This window comes from Netta rufina (genome assembly GCF_964035555.1).
Source record: "Netta rufina genome assembly, chromosome: 11".
NCBI classification, from domain to species: Eukaryota; Metazoa; Chordata; class Aves; order Anseriformes; family Anatidae; genus Netta; species Netta rufina.
In genome coordinates, this window is record NC_140134.1 from 13,920,117 (window position 1) to 13,937,887 (window position 17,771).

The 17,771-nt window shown below is 40.9% G+C and overlaps 1 protein-coding gene across 1 annotated transcript in view; it reads right to left on the reverse strand.

The window, feature by feature from the left end:
- Positions 1-5,674: 5,674 nt before the first annotated feature.
- The window catches only part of ABHD17C (abhydrolase domain containing 17C, depalmitoylase), a 32,527-nt gene continuing 20,430 nt past the window's right edge, over positions 5,675-17,771 (reverse strand). The window contains exons 2-3 of the mRNA XM_084293210.1: positions 10,903-11,082; positions 5,675-7,076 (exon numbers count right to left, since the gene is read on the reverse strand). Of these exons, the coding sequence (XP_084149336.1) occupies positions 6,857-7,076; positions 10,903-11,082 (400 nt within the window). The 3' untranslated portion in view covers positions 5,675-6,856. The remainder of the gene's footprint in view (positions 7,077-10,902; positions 11,083-17,771) is intronic.

Below are 17,771 nucleotides of genomic sequence, written 5' to 3' on the forward strand. Positions count from 1 at the left end.
GCTATGCCCTGAAATAATTATAAATACAGCAAAACCTATTAAACAAACAGTGAAGAATCCTGGTGGGCTTCTTTCTTTTGTACATAAATATGTACATAGACACTTTTATGAATATTTCACTGTATCCTTGGATACACTACAAATTGTTACACTACTTTGACAAACCAGCTGTGAGGTTCTACAGGTCAAATCCACAGATAGATTTAGAAAAAGGCAGATTTGGGGGTACTAAAATGTGATAATTTTTTTTTTCTTTTTGGTGGTGGTTGTTGTTTTCTTTTAATTAAAATAATATTTTCCCTAAACAATATGGAAAATACCCTTATTAAACATATACACTCCGGAGTACACAAATTCCTTAAAGAAAAAAAAAAAAAAAAAAAAAGACCAAAATGGTATGTTCTACTCCATATAATTTTCTGAAAAACGTTAAGAAAAAAAGTGATTCCTATTAAAGACTCTAATAGCCTTTTTCTTACATGACTAAGAAAGGAAAATTTACATTCCCACTGTGCCATTCCCATTTTGAGCCCAGCCCCAGGGCCTAGCACAGCCTCCAGTTTTCCCAGAGCTATAGGCTGGGTCTCAATTAAAGGCTCCATTCTGCTTCCCAGGTGCTCTCCCTGGTCTCCACCTGCTGATCAAAGCCATTATTACCCTGATGTAACGGGGTTAAGCTGGGGCTCAGAGGCCACAGCAGCCTCCTCTTGTGGATGAGGTACTGACTGCTACAGGAGACTCTCTGGAGCTTAAGTTTGTATCTAAGGCAGTGCTCCCTGCACAGCACTCCTTCATCCAGGCAGAGCCTGAAGGTTCAATTTACACCCTGAGAAACGATCAATAAAACAATTAAATTCAACATCGGTAGGCTGGGACTTCATAAGTCGGACTGCAAACATCCCGGAAAGCTCTACTAATTAAAAGGGACAAGGAAGGCAAAACTTGGCTGCATCATGCCTGGAGTGTTTGAAATAGTTAATGGCTTAACATAAGGACATACTGCTAAATGCTGGAGGTCACGTCCTCGAGCCCTGGAATGTGCCTGCAGCGCTCGCTTTCATTTTTAAACAGCAGACAAAATTTTTAAGAATGTTCTATTTCCTAGAGGTGGACCCCAGTCCAGCATGTCTTAGAAGCTTCAAATACTTTTTATTTGATTTCAAGATTGGAGTTAAGTAAAGTAGTCGTGACTTACCATCCATCAGGTTAGTTGTGTGTTGTAAACATATTAGTTAAATGTTCTACTATTACACCGGAATTTTATGTAACAAACTACACATTTATGGCTGTAATTCACTGAAAGATAACCCTGTATTACTTAGAAACTGCAAAATATGCCTGCTAGGACTATATGGCAGTGGATGATTCAGGAGTAGCATCACAAAAGCAGCACTTTGCATCCTTAGTGCATCTTTCATTCAGAGCAACCCACAGACACTGCAAGAACCCAACTCACACAACCCTGAGATCAATTTGGTTTATCAATAGGCACGCTGAAGCAGGGGGCAGCTAACAGCTCATGCCAGCTCCCCAGAGGAACAAGGAGAGAGAGAACAGAGGCACCGGCTGGGTCTGTGTCACCCACCAGTCCCATGCGGAAGCACTGGGGCGAGTGGCTGTGCCGCACGGCTGCAACCTGCCTGGTGCTGCCCTGGGACAAAGGGAAGGGCTCGGGGTCAGCCCAAGGCATCCCTCCTCAAGCATATCCAACAGCAAAGCGACTTGAAGCACAAGTTTCATTAAACCTCTAAGCAGGTCTGCAAACTTTCTAGGATAAACTGCTGCGCAAAGCATCACGTAGAGCGAGCACAACTCTGGGCTGACGGTTTGTCTTCAAAGACAGCCCTTACATTAAAAAAGGCCTGAGGAAGTAAAGAGGAAATGAATCAAGGGCCCATTGCACGTAGTCACCTCCAAAGCCATAATCAAACCGCGCCACCTATTAGCTGGAAACCGGTCTCAGCTTCCCTCCCACCAAGGGGCGGTGAGTCCAAGCAGCCTCGATCCCCCCGCTGCCCCCGGGCTCCAGCACAGAGCTCGCTGCCTTTCTGGCAGCCCCCAGGTGGGCTCTAACAAAATATTCCTCCTTCCTCCTCCTCCCCAGCACTGCCCACCCCACCGCCGGGCACCCGAGTGGGGACGGTCACCGTGTCTCTGCTGCCTGCGGACACTCGTCTCCTGCGCCTCTGGCCGTGCGCCCAGCACCAGCAGCACCAGCAGGATGAGGGCAGCGCTCCTCGGGAGGCTCCCTGCAACACAGACAGGGGGTTGGCCGCCCTTCTGGGGCTCCCCCCGGCCGCTGGTCCCCGCTCCCGGTGCCCCCTTACCCGGCCCCATGGCTGGAGGCGCAAGTCCCGCGGGCGCGCAGGGGCCGGCTGCGGGCAGCTCCATGCCGCGGGCAGCGCCGCCCGGCCCCGCTGCGAGCCCGCCTCCCAGCCAGCGGGGGGGATTAATTTTTTTATTTTTTTTTTCTTGCTGGGGGCAAGAATCAGCCGTGTCCGGAGCTGGCTCAAACGCTTCAACTTTTTTGGGGAGCAGGGGCTTTGGAAAAGAGAGGAAAAGGAGGTAATGCTGCAAGCACGGCGCGCACTGCTTGCTCCCCGGCCAGCCTGCAGGATGGCAGAGCTCAGCTGCACCCCCCTCGCAGCCTGCCCTCCTGAAACCCCAAAGATGCACATTTACCTTTGGAGGAAGCAGAAAACAATGTAAAGTTAAGACCTCGAAGAGGTGAGGGCTTGGTTTTGTTTGTTTTGAGAGAGAGGCAGCATGCACGATACTCTAACTTTCCGCAGAATTAATTTGGTTACTGCTGGAACCCAGCCACGAAACCAGGCACTGGGGAAACAAAGCAGCACTCACTCTGATGCTCCGAGTTTGTCCTTTTCACTGTCATAATGAAGTTCTGAGACCCAAATATTACACATCTGAGATATGATGAAATTCACTTTGAAATTCATCCTGATTTGACCTAACAATTACTGCAGGACTTTGAGAGCCATGAAGTAGGTAGGTTTGGGGCTTGACCTCGTTCCCAGCAGCAGTGTGCCCACCACCAAAGAGCTGTCCTACACTTAGTGTTGGGAGGACAAAATGACTGCAGTTGCAAAACAACAAATTTCAGAGCTAACACAGATGGTGAATCCACAAAGAAGGGAGGTTGGATATGGAGAAGTTAAATTGATTTAAATAAGATCATTGATTTACATTCATGAGAATGGACCTAGGGAAAAAAGGATTTGCCAGATGAGAACAATCAAGTAACCGCAGGAGGAGAGGGGACTGGTTTTCTATTTCTATATTTAGCATTATTTAGAAAAAGCAAATGTGATACAGGATTTATAAATGAAGCGCACAATACTGAAGTGAATTTACACTGAAGTGTAAATACAGGTTTGGGCATTCAGAAATCTGACAGGTCAGTGCCCTGTGCAGAGCTGCCACACACTGCAGGAATGACAAAGAACTGGAGGAAAAAAAAAAAATGTAGCAGAAGCAACAAGGGTAACACATCTCTGTGTGAACAAATACAGGCTAAATTTATAACAGTTACATAAATTTTAAAAAGATGCGCAAACTCCTTCGAAAATGTCACCTTTAAAGTCGTAACAAATGTTTTCCTCGGGCTTTTTCAAGTACAAACGTTAGACAACTGCTGATTTAAGACCAGACGCTCCACAACTTACCTTCCTGAAAAGAAGCTGTACGTCAGGTACTGCTGCACTGTATAAACAAAGTTAGCAAGTCACACAGGAAAAGCAGTGGAAAAAAAGTTATTTACACTCTTGGAAGACCCATTGCATAACTTATCCAGGCATATACAGCCACTCTCACAGTGACACCTTGGTAGCTCTAAAATATGCATAACAAGTTCTTGTAAAGGCCCACATTATACATTTAAATGAGTGAATGTTAGCAGTTTGCTGGAACAAGCTACTTTTTTAGTCCAATCCAAAGTTTCTCTTTCATAACCTCACATCATCCCCTTTTCCACCACCTAAAACTTCTGTTCCAACCTTTTTTTTTTTCTTTAAACAAATGGGGACCTGAAACCTACTGTCTTATAAACAGTTTCATGAGTTGGCCAGAGATTTTTTAACTAATAATTCTAATGCTGGCAGGCACTAGTACTATGAAATGCCTGAAACAGTGATACCTTGATACAGGGGATCACTTCAGCTAAAAGAGCATAAAGAAGCTCACTACTATTTGTTTTCCTTAAAGGACGTGCCAGGAAATTATATAAAAAAATTCACAACTCATCCAAGAACTATTCAATGGGAACAGGGCTACAACAAAAATTGTTTAAGGAACCAAACAGGTCAACAGATAATTGAATTAAAAGAAAATGAAAAGCCCAGTGAATCATTGATAAGTCATTAATTAACATTCTAATTAACAGTCAAATATTTGTATTAGTTCAATATAGACAAACTTTGCAGAGCAAAACAGGCAATGCAGAAGCCAGAAGTATAGGAAGGCGTCTGTGAGCACTAGTTATGCAGAAATATGAACAAATAAAGGACAGTAGAAGGGGAAATTCACATACAGTCAGCACACTGAACTTGGGCTGCACATGCAGTGACCCTGGGACCAGTGTAACAATGTTGAATTCAGATTTGGGGATCCCAGTAACAGAGGAATACTGTCAAAAACAAAGCAGATTCAAGGACAAGTCACAAAATTAGTACTTCTTTAATTCCCGCAGTCATAAAAGAAACAATAGGGAAGAGAATTTAAGTACCAGTTCCTTGAATCAAAAGGGGTCCTGAGGAGAACAACATTGTAGCCTGAAGTTTTCAGAGCAACCCAAAGTTCAATTGAGGTATCAAAACAACATTGCCCAGTAGGTAGAAATTCCCCAGGTCACTACGTGGGGAGGCTTACACTTGAAGAGCAACCTGGAGCACCTCCCTATACCATGGCCATCAGATTTGCTTCCACTGAGCTCAGCAAGAAACAAACACATGTAGAAATGGAGAAAACAACACACCCACCTCGGATTTACAAAGGTGCACAAATAAAAAACAGACAAATGAGATGTAATTGAATATTTACTTAAAATACAGGAAGAGAACAGCCGGGTACCCTGGTGCTTGGGGAATTTAAAACTGACTGGACAGCGCAGGTGCAAGCACCCAGAGTAACAAGCCAAATGATGTGCAGAAGTGACAGGTGTCCTCATTTCTCCCCTACTCCCCACACCACTACAAACAAAAACACCCTTCTCCCTCCCCCCTTTTACAGTAATAGGGCCAAGCCAATAGCCAAAGACACCAGACACACTTGCAGTGCTGACAATTAACTGCAGGCCTGTTGCAAGGTCTCATGACAACGACGCTCAGACATTTCTTCTCAGCCATGACTCATGTATTTTTGTTATTTAAAAACAGCTGGACATCATTTAAAAATAATCTTTTAAAGATTTGATCTACATACCATACTGTGTGGAAATGAGGCTTTCTACTTTAGGATAGCTTTTCCTTGGAAAAAAAAAAGGAACTAAGTAATGACATTTAAGTACATTTTGTTCTTTTTTTTGTATGAAAATAAGATTCAAAAAATGCAGCAAGATCTAATCCATGCATCCTTTATTCCATTACAACCACTGTGTTGCATTCTAGCAACAGGACACAAACTGCAATCAATCGCGATCAATTTATACAACAATCTGAGGCTTACAGTACATTTAAGGCCTTTAAATTTGGAAAAATTAGACCTATGCTAGTAGTGTAACAATTACATGTTTTGCATTTCTGATGCATAATCTGTGCGATTCCAGTGTCAAAGAATCAAATTACTCCTAAACTAAAAAGATCAGCTCAATGAAAATTTAGTTACATAAATTCATCAAAACATAAATGTGTAAATTTTTTGTCCTGGAAACTTTATAAAACTTTAATAGCAAAATAATATAGGGATAAAAACATATTTTAACAAAATGTATTCAATCATATACAAACCAGAATTTTGCAGTTTATTGTAGCTAGACTTAAATTAAAACTACCAATTAAGAATCTATGCACAATGTAAATTCAAATATGTACAGTACTTTTAAAAAGTCTACAGGAATGCTTTACAGAAGGAAATGTCTGTTATGGCTATTATTCAGACCATCTGAATATTAAAATGAGTTTTCTAGTAGTAAATTTACACATTTATTTTTAAACAAAAGCAATTTTGTCCATAGTTCCTTTGAGAATATTCCAGTTATGTTTATACAAGGTAATGGAGAAGTCATTACAGAGTTTAGCCCCATATAGTAGTTTGTTTATTATCAGGAAAAAGTATATTTAAATAATTTACTTGGGAAGATCAGTAAGTTAACAAAAGAACACTAAAAGGGAGGAGGAGGAACTTCATCACAATAACTTTCCAGTTACAATACCACAGCTAGAAACTTTACAAAGAAAGTACTCCCTTAGATTTAACCCATGGCTGATTGTTTAGAAGAAGCTGTAGCTCATAACAGTTATGTTCTACACACTGAGAACATTGAAAAAAAAAAGTCTTTGTAGGACAGAACTATAAACGATCAGAAGTGAGACAGAGAAAACTGATCTTCAATGAATACAGCACTAGGTAAAAAGTGTCCCCATAAGCAGCTAGTATTCCCCACTTCCTTCAGGGCAATGAAGCTAAAAATTGTTGGAATTACAGTAGTTGACCATATTGTGTGCATTAGTAGAATAGTTTCCAGATATAAAAGACAAATTTCATCAGATGTTTGATTAGAACACCCTAAATACAGGGCATTTCTTCATAGTATAAAGCTATTACAGCTATCCAGTTAAAGCATGTGCAAAAACAGGTAATTTCTTCCGTTCACAGTAACTGAGGTAAAATCAGGTAGGCTTCTTCAGGAGTTGGGAAGTTCATGAGATATGAACTGTTTTAGTCTCTCTAAGTACTGTGCATAAAGCTCTATGTCATTATGCCCAGCCCCTTCTACCCAGAGGGGCTCTACTGCTCGTGGACATCGCTCGTACATTGCCAGGCCGTGGGAGAAATCGATCACCTCGTCTTCGGTACCATGGATTACCAACACAGGAGAGGTTACCTTAGATATCTTGTCAATGCTGAGGGATGGAAAAGGAAAACAGTGCTCAGTTTGTGGCTTTAATTTTCACACAGTTAAAGAAAGCTAGCTTAACTACTAGTACACACCCTGCTTGCCACTGCACGCTTTAAATGGCTACAAAACCTTGAAAATGGGAACAAACGATATGGAACAAGGCTTACTCCCAAAATGCATGTGCAAACTGCAGCCTGTGCTACCATTATGCTGCCAGTTCTGATGGCAAGAGGCTTGAATGGGCAGCAGTGCAAATAAAGTTTGGCACCTGAAACACCAGCCAGTGGCGTACCTATCAAAGAAACCACTGCAGAAAGCTGGTGTATGGCAAATCAGATTCTATGAGACGTTACCACTGTGGACTCTTTGTATTACACATTATCACCTTCCCATGTAGCAGATTAGCAACCAGTTAACTGCATTCCAGTCACACAGACTTCATGCAAAGAGTCAGCTCATGAGGTTTGAACCTGTCTTTAACCCCCCGAACGAGGGGGGAATGAGATAAAGTAAAATAACCCATTCTTTGTACTGATTGTCTGAGTTCAAACGGCAACAGAGAAAACTGTGGGAAAACAGCAAGACACAAGGACATTTAACTGCAAACCAAACGAAACTCACACAGGATTTTGCTTCATGTCACTGATTTCTTGTCCCACTCCAAAAAGTGGCCTTAAAAGCAAGCTGTTTGAGCCACATTTTGCAGGCCAATGCACCTATTGACTGCCTGGCACAGGAGAACAAGGGCAGAGGAAAGGGAAGGGCGACAAAGACACCCCCACACCTTTGAGTTCTGACTTGAAAACACCAATTATGAAGCATACTGGTAGCACATCAGCTTCAAGGTGGTGAACAGCAGCTTCTGCCTGCCTTCTCCCAGGCATCAACCCGTACTTTCAGACAGCTGTTCCACATTGGTAGCTACCTGTAACTCCAGTCTGTATAGGCACCATGTGCTAATGTGCTCAGCTCCCCACTACTTCCACTTCTATCAACAAAAGGAGGAACTGGCCAATAATGAGACTATGCTTTGGCTCAGGACAGGGGATGAGCTGGGGGGAAAAATGAGTATCAGTAATATTTGAATTGACAGGAAGAAAATGTTATTTCTTTACACTATCTAATAACTGTTTGGATTTTTCTGTCCTGAAGAAAGAATGTGATATTAGTAAGACTAGGAACTTTACAAAGTGACCAGACTAATTGCTTAGGATGATAACAAATACAGATGCCAGCATATGCTGATTTAAAAACAGGTTTAAAGAAGATTTATCAAAATATAGTTAATTAAAAATTAAGATGTAAACTGAAGCACTAAACCTCATACAAACATCTCAGCATTCAGTACTCTACAGAACAGCCACTGGTATTCCAGTAAACAGCTGAGTGTAAACACATTTTAGTCTCTGTATCAATACTTCCTCGAAAAACAGATTTCATGTTATTTAAAATTAAAATGCAGCCTATTTCACTCCTCCTGTCTGGAATCTGAATTGTGTGCAACTGTGCTGAATACCGAAAAATATCCCAAGAACTTGGGAGATAGAACAATGCAGATTTCCTCCCCCAGTTATCATCCCCAAATTAGTACAATACCCAAATGTAATACTTCATCATGAAAATGCTACATAAACTGAAGTCTTAAGCCCATGCAGGGTCTGTCCCTGAGTTCCATGATGTGACAATACAGGTCAGCCACATACACTTACAGAGATATTTATGTATTGTTTTAGTGGCTACAAACCAAGATCTCATTTATTGTACGAAGCCAGGAAACCCCTTTCCCTGCAGTATTTAGATACTGAAACTCTTTTTCCCCACACATATTCACAGACCATTAAGCTAGATATTTGTATTTTGCAGAAAATTGGAAAGTGTCCCGTTGCCAACTCAGCAACTCATAAGGCAGCATTTACACTGCACGTTGGACTTGCTTAGTATTCTCGGCCATACCACTCTGCAGCTAGAAAAATCTACAGAGACCACATTCTCACGGAGTCCCAACATAAAATGCACATAATAGCAATTCACTGGAGGTGCACACAGAACTATTTTGTTTCCTGCTGTGAAGACAGACAGTTGAGCTGTACACATACAGAAAAACACACTGCTGTTTATTTTCACTGCTTACAGTGCAAGTGAAGTCAGACTGACAGCAATGAGCAGCTCAGTAGGTTAAGAACAAAATTCTCAAGAGCTACAGTGCATCTGTAGTCAGTGTCCCCCCCCCCCCCCTTTTTTTTTTTTAAATTGATCTGGCTGCTATCAGCTAATCACTACTAGTTTTGCGATCACAGCTATTATTAAGGTGCTGTTGTTTTCTCTAGCAGAAGCATTTGGAAATACTGGGTTTAAGGTTTGAGGATGATAAACAAGTTTGCATAAAACAATTTCAAATTCTGATTGCACCTTCAGCAATTTACATTTTTATCTTATTTGGAAGAATGCAAAACTTAGGGACTGGACAGATACTGTGACAGCTACTGTTACTTCTGGCTGTTCAGGCGTGGGTTTACAGCTATGGTTTTCACCCTCCCCCACAGTCTAATTTTAATCTGTTGTAACTGGAATAAAACAAACATGACAAATGCTACGAGCATCTCCTACTACACTCATTGCAAACATGACCTTCTGAAGCAAAGTCAGGTTTGCACAAGATTTCAGTGAATCCTCTGCTTCTTCTTCGCCCTTCCATGGACCACTTTGCTTTTTATCTGTCCTTCTCCTTACTCCCCCCAAGTCTGTATACACTGCTATAGAGACTGGCTCCCCTCTCACATTCCCAAACGTCTAACTCCCACAGATAGCTTTGTCATTGTCTTGATGCAGGACAATACTCACATAAATATCTCAATTTTCTAAACAGCAGTCCACTTCTGGCAATACTTGAAGTGTAAGTGTTCAAAGCCACAACGACAAAACATCTGTAGGAAATTAGTAAGGCTAAGCTCAAATGCTAAGATGTGCGATGTAGAATTTACCAAAGTCTTAGAAAGTCATTGGACAGTCACTTAGGCAGTTACTAGATATACATTGGCCTGCAACATGTGGCTTATTTACTGGTTGTGAGGGGAAAAAAAAGTTATGAAATCAAGAAAATATGTTTTGTCCTATCGACATTACAAAAAATGATTTTGTAAGTTTCCATGCAATAAAAGCTAAGCCCTTTCAGCAGATCAAAAAAAAAAAAAAAAAAGAAAAAAGCATTAGAATGGAATCTTTGCATCCCTGCAAACATGCAGAAATACTAAGAAAATTCCTAAAATGCCTGTTATTCCTAGAACATCTACTATTCCCAAATATTGAGATACTCCTTAACTTGGAACTGTTGCAATTTCAAGAGAGACACTAGGCTCTAAAGGCAAGTGTTTTATCTTGAAACCAATTGTACATGCTTTTCTATATGTAAAATACTCCAGAGCTTCTAAATCAAAACTGACTAAGATTTTAAGAGTGTACATTAATAATTTGTTAGTCATTAGTCTGAAGGACTTAATAGGACATTATCAGTTATTAAGGTACCTATCCAAACTTGAAGGTATAAAAATTCTGATTTTAACAACCCACAAAAAAAAAGAAAAAGAAGAGTTGTAAACACTAAGACTTATTTATGTGTTATCATGTCAGTTTGAGACTTAGAGCAGCCTGTTCACGTGGTGAATCTCTACTTTGATTTAGAAGTACGTCTCTACTTTGATTTAGAATGTGAGGTTTAAAATACAGGTCACAATTCAATAAAGTTCCCCAGAAAGTTACATGGCTAGTCCTTTTTAAACACCTAAAGAGCACTTTCAGTATAGAGCAATTATCTTTGCATCATTTATACATACCTTGGAAAAGCATCAAAACAATAGGTTTTCCTAGTGTCAGGAAAAGCTACCCGTAATCCAGACATCAAAGGAGAATGAAGGATTACTGCTGCACACTCGTACCGAGATGCCAGGTCTACTGTAGGGACAGTACCAATACTCTGACCGTACAGAATAATGTTCTCAGGACTAACGCCATACCTGCAGAGAAAATAAATATCAATTTAAAAAACATATTTTGCATCATAAAGGCAAAAGACAGAAAAAAGGTGGAGGGTGTAAAACAGATTAAAAAGAACCACAAAGCACCCCTTCCATCCATTGAACTTTAAAATCCACTCCTAAGAGACATGAGTTTACAAGCCTAAACTCTAAAATAGAACAGTGAAGTAAATATTCAGTGTATTGTACAGGCTGAAGAAAGCTATCCTCAAAGGAGGAATGTCAGTTTGTTGATCTGCACCATTTTCATGAACACCTCTTATCTTTCCATTCTGCAGCACAGCGAATTATAAATTAGACTTCTCCCTACCTAGAGTCACTTCCAGGAATCTAAATTAGGTATTCTGGAGGCTGACAACCTTTCCACCATTAAACAAAATAGTTACTCCTTTGACACTCCTTTTTTTCAACACTGCTGAAACAAAAAGACCAAATTGCCTTATTAGTGTAGCTAAAGATGCCAAAAAGCATAAGAACTTGAGAGAATAGTTTGGTTCATTTTTCAATTGATGATTGGTATGAGTAACTCATCATTTTTATTTTCCTGTTTAAAATATGATGTGGAGCTTATTTTGCAATTATAAAGATGTCGTTCCATAATTCCATCATTCCATAAAATTCAGGGTTCAAAGGGAGACTTGGACGGCTCCCAAATATTTCTATCTAGCCTGTAAGTTGTCCTAGTGTGTGTGCTCTTTCGCAGAAGCAACTAAGAAAAAGCTAAATTAATAACATCACCAATTTTAAGTATGCAAAATTTAAAGGAATTTGGAAGTAGCACAGGAGGAGGTAACAGGGTAGGGTAGGAGGAACAGTACAGTAGTATTTGGTCACTACAACTTTTAAGAAAGCTACAAATCAAAGCTATTTCTCAGCTGGTTGCAGATTATTTATCCAGGTTTCTAACTCAATTTTCTATTGCAAGCTATATAAAGAATAATTGATCGGGAAGAGAACACATTTCTATTTGAAGATAATTTGCACCGAACACATCTTTTTGCCAGTCTACACTGTCCTGCTGCCACTGCTGTGACAATGAAAATCAAAACCTACAGTTTGGCCTATAACCAATGTACCCCTGGGAAGCTTTGACAAGCTGATAAACATGTTTGACAGGGCTTGATAGTACCTGACTTTCAAGCAGTCAAATGATTGGGTACTTGCAAAAGAGAAAATAAAAATTACAGTAGAAGAATAATCCAGCCCTGACCATCTAAGTACAAACTGGCAAGATTGCCTGTTTTTATCATGAAGTAAAATGAGGCTGGATTGTAGATTCTGTGCAAGTAGAATTTTCTTAATATTTCCATGCTGCTGAGCATAAGGGTGCTTTTGGCATCTACTGTAATATGAATAAGCATCTGTATAAAAATATCTCCCTGGAGTAAAATTTTATCCTCTTGGTAACCAAGCAGCAGCTCACGTTGGTGGTCTATCACCACAGCCATGGCCTGATGTTTTTAAAGAGATGCTGTAAAGCTCTTTTAGGAGAATTTTTCCTTCTTACTGTTAGAAACAGCCCAGCACACAGTAGAGCCTGGCTGGTTTTGGTATGCATGTTAGCAGAATCTCAGAGCAAAGCCTTGTCCTCACAGACATCATTCCAGCTGCTGGGTAGTGAGCGGGTCAGAGGCATGTACCTTTGAAGGCTGAATATGGAAACTGTGCATCCAATCCGCTGACCTACCAGCTGTTGCATCACATTAAAGAGGGGCAGAAATGCATCAACATCAGGAAATAAAACAAAATGTGACCTCAACAAGAAGTAGCACTTAAGTAGGGAAAGAACAGCATTAATACTGGTAGGTTTTGCAGTACCATCTTGTGCTCCAATATCATGTTAAATCCTATTTTTAAAGGAGTCACAATCTATGGAAAGTAGAGAAAAAGATGTTTGAATGATAATCACAGGATAATAGGACAGCATAAGGTAGCCAGAGAATTCCTTTAACACAATTGCCTCAGCATTGCAATTTTCTTCAATTCTCTTTCTTTCTAGCATACCTATTGCCATAACAGCAAGCTGCTCAACCTGCAGTATAAGCTGTTTTCAGAAACAAAACACCAAAAGCAATGAATACAAAGAAAATCAATCTTACTGGCATAATACGAAATTGGAAGACAGATACCGTCTATAGCGTCACTAACAAAATCAGAGCTCTCTAAACTTACAGAAGCCTTTCTTCATCGAAGCACTACAACTAGTCAGTATTTAACTCTTCAGAAAGGCAACACGGTAATGTTAACAAAATAATTCTTAAAAGTATTAGGACTTTGAGTGGGTGCGTGTTGCAGCCTGTCATTAAGTCAAACATCTTTTCTATTTTGTACTCCTGCTAACGGACAACTAAAGGAATCTCTTGGACTGTTTCAGTCAGGGACAGTCCAACTTTCCAAGCCAGGAGAGTTCCTGTTACAGATTTATCTTTCTAAGCCCTTTCCCATTAGGCCATCGATCAGAAGGTGACACATCAAACTTCCCACAAACATCAGCAGAAACATCTACATGTAAAATTTATTGCAAGGCCAGAGGACAGCCGACAACTCGCAAGGAAGGGTCATGAATAATTGACACACGCAAGGCCCTGGGAGCTGAAGGCCGCGGCCTGGCACCGGGGCGCTTGAGGCCTCACGGAGGCTGCCCAGCCGGCAGTGACTCAGCAAGGAGGGCTTAGCTGAGGAACCAAACAGCCCAGGGATTTTGTCCTTAAAGTACAATATTCTTCTGAGAGGAGGCTGGGCTTCCCCTCGCTCCGCAAGCTCCTTTGTGATGTTCAAAGATTATTGCTGCTGGGAACAGTGATACCGAAAGTGAAATGGAAGAAAGGAGGAAGAGGAGACACAGATAAGAAGAAAGCAGCGAAACGGGGACTAAGTGACATACAAGGCAGAAAGTGAAAACAGCGAAAGCACAAAGCAGAAGACACCCTGAGCAGAGAGGAACTCTGTTAGTCTGCTCGCCTATTAAGGAAAAAGTCTTTCCAGAAGCTAAACAGCAGCTCCTAAAAATATCCTTCTGGAAAGGAGGGAGTGTTGGTCTCTGTGGAAACTGTGCTCAAGCGGAGGGATGGCGAGGCCCCAGCCGAACTGCGGGGCCCGGCACAGGCACGGCGAGGTGCCACGTGGAGATGGCCTCCCAGCAATGCCAGCACCTGCACATGCAAAACAGCCATTTGACAAGAAAATGAGGGAAAGAAAAAGAAGAAGTGAAAGTCGCTGAAGAGTGTGAAGCTACTGTCATTTAAAAGGTGTGCCTCTGCTTCCCCAGCCCGCAAACTTTTATCAGGTGGCGAAGTTCTCCAGTGCAGCCTGCTCCCAAGAACCCACACGAGTAGATTATCTGGATTACGGATTACATTTCCTAGGTGTACCAGAAAAAGAAAACAGCCATCTTCACAAGCAGCACAGCTCCAGGCACCTACAACTCGCCAGCTCAAGCCAGGTCAAGCTACTGCATCAACACACCCCACAGTTAATAGTGACACTGTTTGCTTTGTTCCCTTCCCTCCCTTTATTCCCTCAATTTATATAAATAGGCTAAAAATAAACCATTTACAGCAATTCTGGTTCCTCTCTGCTGGCATGAACCATATTCACTTAAACTGGCCATTAAGAATCCATACCCCTGACTTTTCCACTTACTCCTGCGCAGCCTAATATGAGATTCCAGTCACAGCAACAGGACTTCAGCTTTGAGTGATGCTGACAGACAGTTTACCACTGCTATTTTCACTCTGTTGCAAGAGTTAGTGGCATGCTGCTGCAGGGACTACAGAAGTGCCATACACCCCAACCCTGCCGTGCTTGTGGCCAAAGCTACAGTATCCCTGCCAGTCCTCCAAGGCACTAAATACATATTCATTAATGAGGGCAGTTCTTTTTTTTTTCAGGCTGAATCAGTGAAGTTAACCACACCTCATATTTTCAGTTTTGAAATTTTATGGTATTTGCTGTCCCAATATCCCTTACCTAAACTGGAAAGCACATAGAGCGGCGTGGATATAGCAACAGCAGCAAATCCAAGTTTTCATGCTATTAAAAACCAGTCGCAGTAGCTCCATCTAGACAGAGAACACCACAGAAGTGTTTTGACGACACAAAACCCATTCCTAATGCTGTTGAGACTTACTGTTTCACCGCTACCAGACTACGGCAGCTACTGGTGATCAAGTTCTTCCTCACAGAGTTTTTAAAGAGAAAGGGCCAGACAAAACAAGGTAATTTGCTTGTGTTCTATAAGACAGAGTATAAAACTGGGCATAAAAACCCTCTCAAGGGAAACAGCACAATGAAATAATTCACTTTAAAAACATGGAAAGGGAAACCAACATATACCAGGAGCAACAAAACTTCATGCCACACTTGGAAACAATAGTCACTTCAAGTATTTTTTTTTTCTAGAACATACATACGCTTAGATACAAGGTCTTTATAGGCTTCACTGCAAGCCTGTTCCTCTGTCTTTATACAAATCCTTTCAATTTCCCCCCAAATTAATATTTTAAACATGTACTTTCAAATGATTGTAGTGCCCCATTTTGCAAAGAACAAAGAACACACTACAAATTACTCTTACAAATTTAAATTGAAGAAATCTTTTTAAAAGAATAAGTTATCACTACAAGCTATTAAATACGAGGAAAAACTACATATGTGGCATATTTTCATTTGTCATGATGTACTTTCATTTATTTTTCAAAACACATTATCTCTAAATTGCATAATTCAGAGAAGTTTAGATTGCTTGCTAGGAAACACAAATAGGTTTTTCTTCAGCATCACTATACACTTCCATAAGATCTACAGTTTCAGAAATAAGTTTTTGTTTGATTGTTTTTTAATAATCTGGTATGAATCTGAAAATCTAATTTGGAGTACTGAAAGAAAAATTAAAAAATAAAAACCCCACATGCAGATTGCATGTCAAATATGAGATTAAACTGTGGGATATTTATGTTTAAAAACAATCAACAAGAGAGGTTTGGTCACTAAGTACTCCAGGTATTCATGTTATCAGAACAAAACACTGAATTTCACATCCTGGTTCAGCAAGTGCCACTCCTGCATCTCAGCCAAAACACCACAGAAATCATAGCAGATTTTGAGCCTAAATGCCAGCGCTGAATTGAAAAACAAAACTTTAGATCAAGGATTTTTGTGTCAACCATAACATCAACTGCAAAATGAGAAAATCAGAATTAATTCACAATTCACATGAAGCCCTGGCACACAGCTAGAGCCCCTTTGCCAATTTCTCACTCAATTTTCCTTGAATTCACATGAACATAGGTCTAAAATTCCTCACTGTTTTCATAAGCACAATAGACACTGACACTGACTCTTTAAATTATGTGATGTCTCTCTCCTCTACCTTTTTCCTGCTTGATTCTAAGCACAATGTGATCCAAGTTCACATGTAGGAGACTTTGAGTTCACGTTTTCATTGTAGTAGAAGCCAGAAAGAGTTTGGATAGTATTCTGGCTTATGAAACTGCAAGAAAGAGACAATTTGTTTTGGCATATTTCCCAGCACACTGTCACAGGAGCAGACAAGTAATTCCACAAATGTGTTCACACTCAAAATAATTTCAATGGCTGCCAGAAAAATTTAATCGAGGAATATGCCACTGTTTTATATCACTATTATTTTACTGCCACACCACAGAGTCATTTGCTTATGCTGTGGAGAAACCCCAGCACTGATCAATACACGCTAACTAATACTGGAGTTACAGGACAAGCCTACAACACCTGAAAATGCCCTCTTTAAATGTTATTTTAGAAGCTCACTACTTGCAAACACCACAGCGTAGCAGGCAACTGTGGCGCTAATCCAGTCATACAGCAGCTCTTTTTTTTTTTTTTTTTTTTTTTTTTCTTTTCTCTCCATATAAATCAGTCAACCACACAGAAGCAACTTGGCTTCCTCCAGCCACTTCCGTAGGATGATCAGCTGTGCTGCAGTAACCTACATCAAAGCATGAACTGCTACATCTGCCTCCTGGTTACTGCCCTGTGGTAATCGGCTGGTTTTAAATATTGAGAACCATGCCCACATCAAGTGCATCGGCTATGACAAACCCAGGGGATCTGCACAGTGCTGAGTGGTGAAGCCACAGCAGGTTCAGCCCTGAACAGCTAGGGCAGGTGAAGAAAGGCGATTTCATGGCATTCTCTGGCACAAGCTGTAATGAAATCACACGTTTATTGAGTTACACTGAATTGTTTGTTACCAGATCTACTTGGAGAGGAGCCCGCAACTGTAAAATTAGGGGCAAAATGTTTCAGTAGTGTCTAATCATTAACCAGATGTATTTCTAACAGCATAGTCTCAACAAGCCTGACGGCAGCAGCAGTGTAACCGCTCCCCACCTCCCAGCCTCCATCCAGCACTTCCCCACTTCCCAAGCACTGTACTGCCACAAGTGCTCGCACTGAACTGACAGAGCTGAAAATCTCTTTTTGCAGAGCTTTCCTTGCCCAGGTTAGTTCAAGTATGACATAGGATGTGGAAATGAGCACCTACACTCAAGTCAGACACAAGGATGGCTAACAACTTCCATTTATTAAGCAAATAGCTTTTGTTAGACCAACAGAAGGTGGAGGGGAGAAACAGGTGAGCTTTTTCAGCAAATGCTGCTCTTCAGGTGCTGTGTGTCATCCTCCTC